This window comes from Centrocercus urophasianus, unplaced genomic scaffold, assembly GCF_019232065.1.
Source record: "Centrocercus urophasianus isolate 14NV4802_14NV808 unplaced genomic scaffold, USGS_Curo_1.0 seq_14, whole genome shotgun sequence".
Classification (NCBI taxonomy): Eukaryota; Metazoa; Chordata; class Aves; order Galliformes; family Phasianidae; genus Centrocercus; species Centrocercus urophasianus.
Genome location: NW_024884586.1, coordinates 42,626,184 through 42,628,759, shown reverse-complemented (window position 1 = coordinate 42,628,759; position 2,576 = coordinate 42,626,184). Strand labels below are relative to the sequence as shown.

The window sequence follows — 2,576 nt, the reverse complement described above, 5'->3', positions numbered from 1 at the left end:
AACAACAAAAAAAAACCAACAAAAAGAACCACCAAAAAAACCCTCCAACCCTCAAAACAATGGACATTACAACAACCACACTGTCACCCACTTTCTGCTTATGAAACTGAATGAAATCTTCTGGAGTGCAGGAAATTTAATGCATTTTTTTGCAGGAATATGCTCCAGGACAGCTACATTTCAGAAAGAACACTAAACAGTTACTTTTTTCCTTATATGCTGCTTTGTATTTTCAGACTTTTTTCTTTGAAAAGTGATTTAGAAATCAAGTCAGAACAAAAAGAGGAACCCACGCATCACAGCCCCCAGGGGCGATCAGGCAGTAGTGCAGCCCTTATCAGATGATGTAATTCCTGGGGATGTGGAGCCGTGCTGCAATGCAGAGGTTTCTGTGCAGGCTACTCCCTGATGGGGGACACACCCTGACCAGATGCATTGCACTCTTCTCCCATTTCATCTGGCCCTGCATAGGAGGCACACTCTCAGGCTGCAACCTTGAGCACCAGGAGCCTGGCCAGACAACAATACCACATCAGACACCACAGGAACCCATGTGAAAGCTGCTGGCAGGCTGCATAGCAAGTGATACCGCATAACGTTCCACTACTTAGAAACACAGCCTCTGTTCAGCTGTATTTGTAACCAGCAGCTTCTTTTATACTATCTATGCCATGCCCAGATTTCAACAAAAATACTGCTTTTAACTGCATCAGAAAAAACATCTCTGTATGCTGCTAGATTGGACGCAAGGTGGGCTGGGTCAGGAAATCCGCCTTCCCCAAACAGCTGCTAACTCCAAACATACTGATGCAAGCAGCTTTTATGCACAATACACCAGCATTCAGCTTCTGCCACACACAGTAAGTATCACAGAATCATAGAACAGCCTGGGTTGAAAAGAACCACGACCATCATCTAGTTTCAACCCCCCTGCTATGTGCAGGGTCACCAACCACCAGACCAGGCTGCCCAGAGCCACATCCAGCCTGGCCTTGAATGCCTCTTTCAGTGCGTGAAAACATGCCCGGCGCTCCCTGATCTCTAGTGCTTGACTGCTTTATTCCCAACGGAGCACAACCGGCCTCATGAGAGGACTGCAGAGATCACCCGTGCTGCCTGCTAACGCCGTGCAGACTCCTGTGAACCTCCTTAACGGCATACAGGTTGGTCTTTCGTCTAGAAAATTCTGCCGTCATCCCTGCTGAGCCGGGAAGGAGGAGGAGGATCTTGGGGGGAACGGCCCCAGCAAAGCCCGGATGCGGGACGCGACGCCGCTCAGCGCAGGGCGTTCACACAGCCGCAGACAGCAGGCACTGTTTAATGGCAAACTTTCGTGTAACAAAGGGGCCTTACTCGTATTTTTTAGCATCCGTCACGCTAGATCCTGTGACCAGAAGGGCCTATTTAGGGACTGCTGACAGTCAACGACTGCTGACTGCCTTAATAAAAAGCCCCTTCTCAAACGAACGGAGCACATAAACCGCAGGAACGCCCCTCTGTCAGCCAGCCTGGCTGCGGTACGCAGCGCAGCACCCGGCGGCGTTTCTTAAACAAAGACACCGCGCCCGGACTGAGGAACCCGGGGCGCTCCGACTCAGCACGGCGCAGCCCCGCGCGGGCAGCTCCAGCTCCGGCCCTTCTCGTCCCGCCGTTCCGGGCGGGCAGGCGGCAGGCAGACGGGCACCACCTGCAGCGCCGCCGGCGCCTCTCCGGCGCCCGCCGTAGCAAACAAAGCGCAGCGGACTCCGGCCGCGGCGGAAGCAGCCACCGCCCGGCCCTTCGGCCCCGAGCAGAACGGCGGCGGAGCCCCGCAAGCGCCGCACCCGCCCTCCATCCCTCGCTCTCTCCCAGAGCCGCCATTTTGTGACGCTGTGATGGCGGCGGGAGCGGGCCCTCGCCTCACCTTTAAGGGTGGAGCGCTCCACCAGCACCGTGTGCACCTGCGGGTCGGAGAGGAACTTGCGCATATGTTCCACGGCACCCTTCTCCTCCAGGGCCGCCTCCAGCACCGCGGTGGCTTCGCCGCCATCCTCCAGCAGCAGCGGCACCAGCTTGCGCAGGTGCTTCTGCAGCACCGACACGTCGGCCACGTTCTGCACGGCCGAGCCCGACACCTCCATGCTGCCCTCCTCACCGCCACCGCCGCCGCCGCCGCCGCCGGGGCCGCCGCCCGCGCCGCTGCCGGAGTCGGACATGCCGAGACAGGAGGCGCCGCCCGCATCGGCACCGCCCGCCGCCTTATAAGCGACGCCCAGCAGCGGGGGGGAGCCTGAGAGGGGCAGGGCGCTCCGCCCCGGGGCCGGGCCGCACTGCCTGGCGTTGGGCCCGCGTGAGGCGTTGCGGCACGGAGCGCTGCGCCCGGGGCCGCGCACTTTCCTCGTTTCTTAAACAAGAAGCAGTGTTGTTTTATTTGACTGCTTCCTTCTGGAAGAGCGAAGGCGGAAAGCCCTCGTCCGCAGGCGCTGGGGCCAGGCACTTTCGTAGATGACGCTTGGCTGCGGCTTTTCACCTTGGTCGCTTTATGGATCCAGCTCGTGCGTCAGCTTATTTGCAGCCTAATAAATCACCGAATGGCT

The 2,576-nt window shown here is 58.0% G+C and overlaps 1 protein-coding gene across 1 annotated transcript in view; it reads right to left on the bottom strand.

The window, feature by feature from the left end:
- The window catches only part of DYNC1H1 (dynein cytoplasmic 1 heavy chain 1), a 42,512-nt gene extending 40,317 nt beyond the window's left edge, over positions 1-2,195 (bottom strand). The window contains exon 1 of the mRNA XM_042813440.1: positions 1,904-2,195. Within this exon, the coding sequence (XP_042669374.1) occupies positions 1,904-2,195 (292 nt within the window). The remainder of the gene's footprint in view (positions 1-1,903) is intronic.
- Positions 2,196-2,576: the final 381 nt, after the last annotated feature.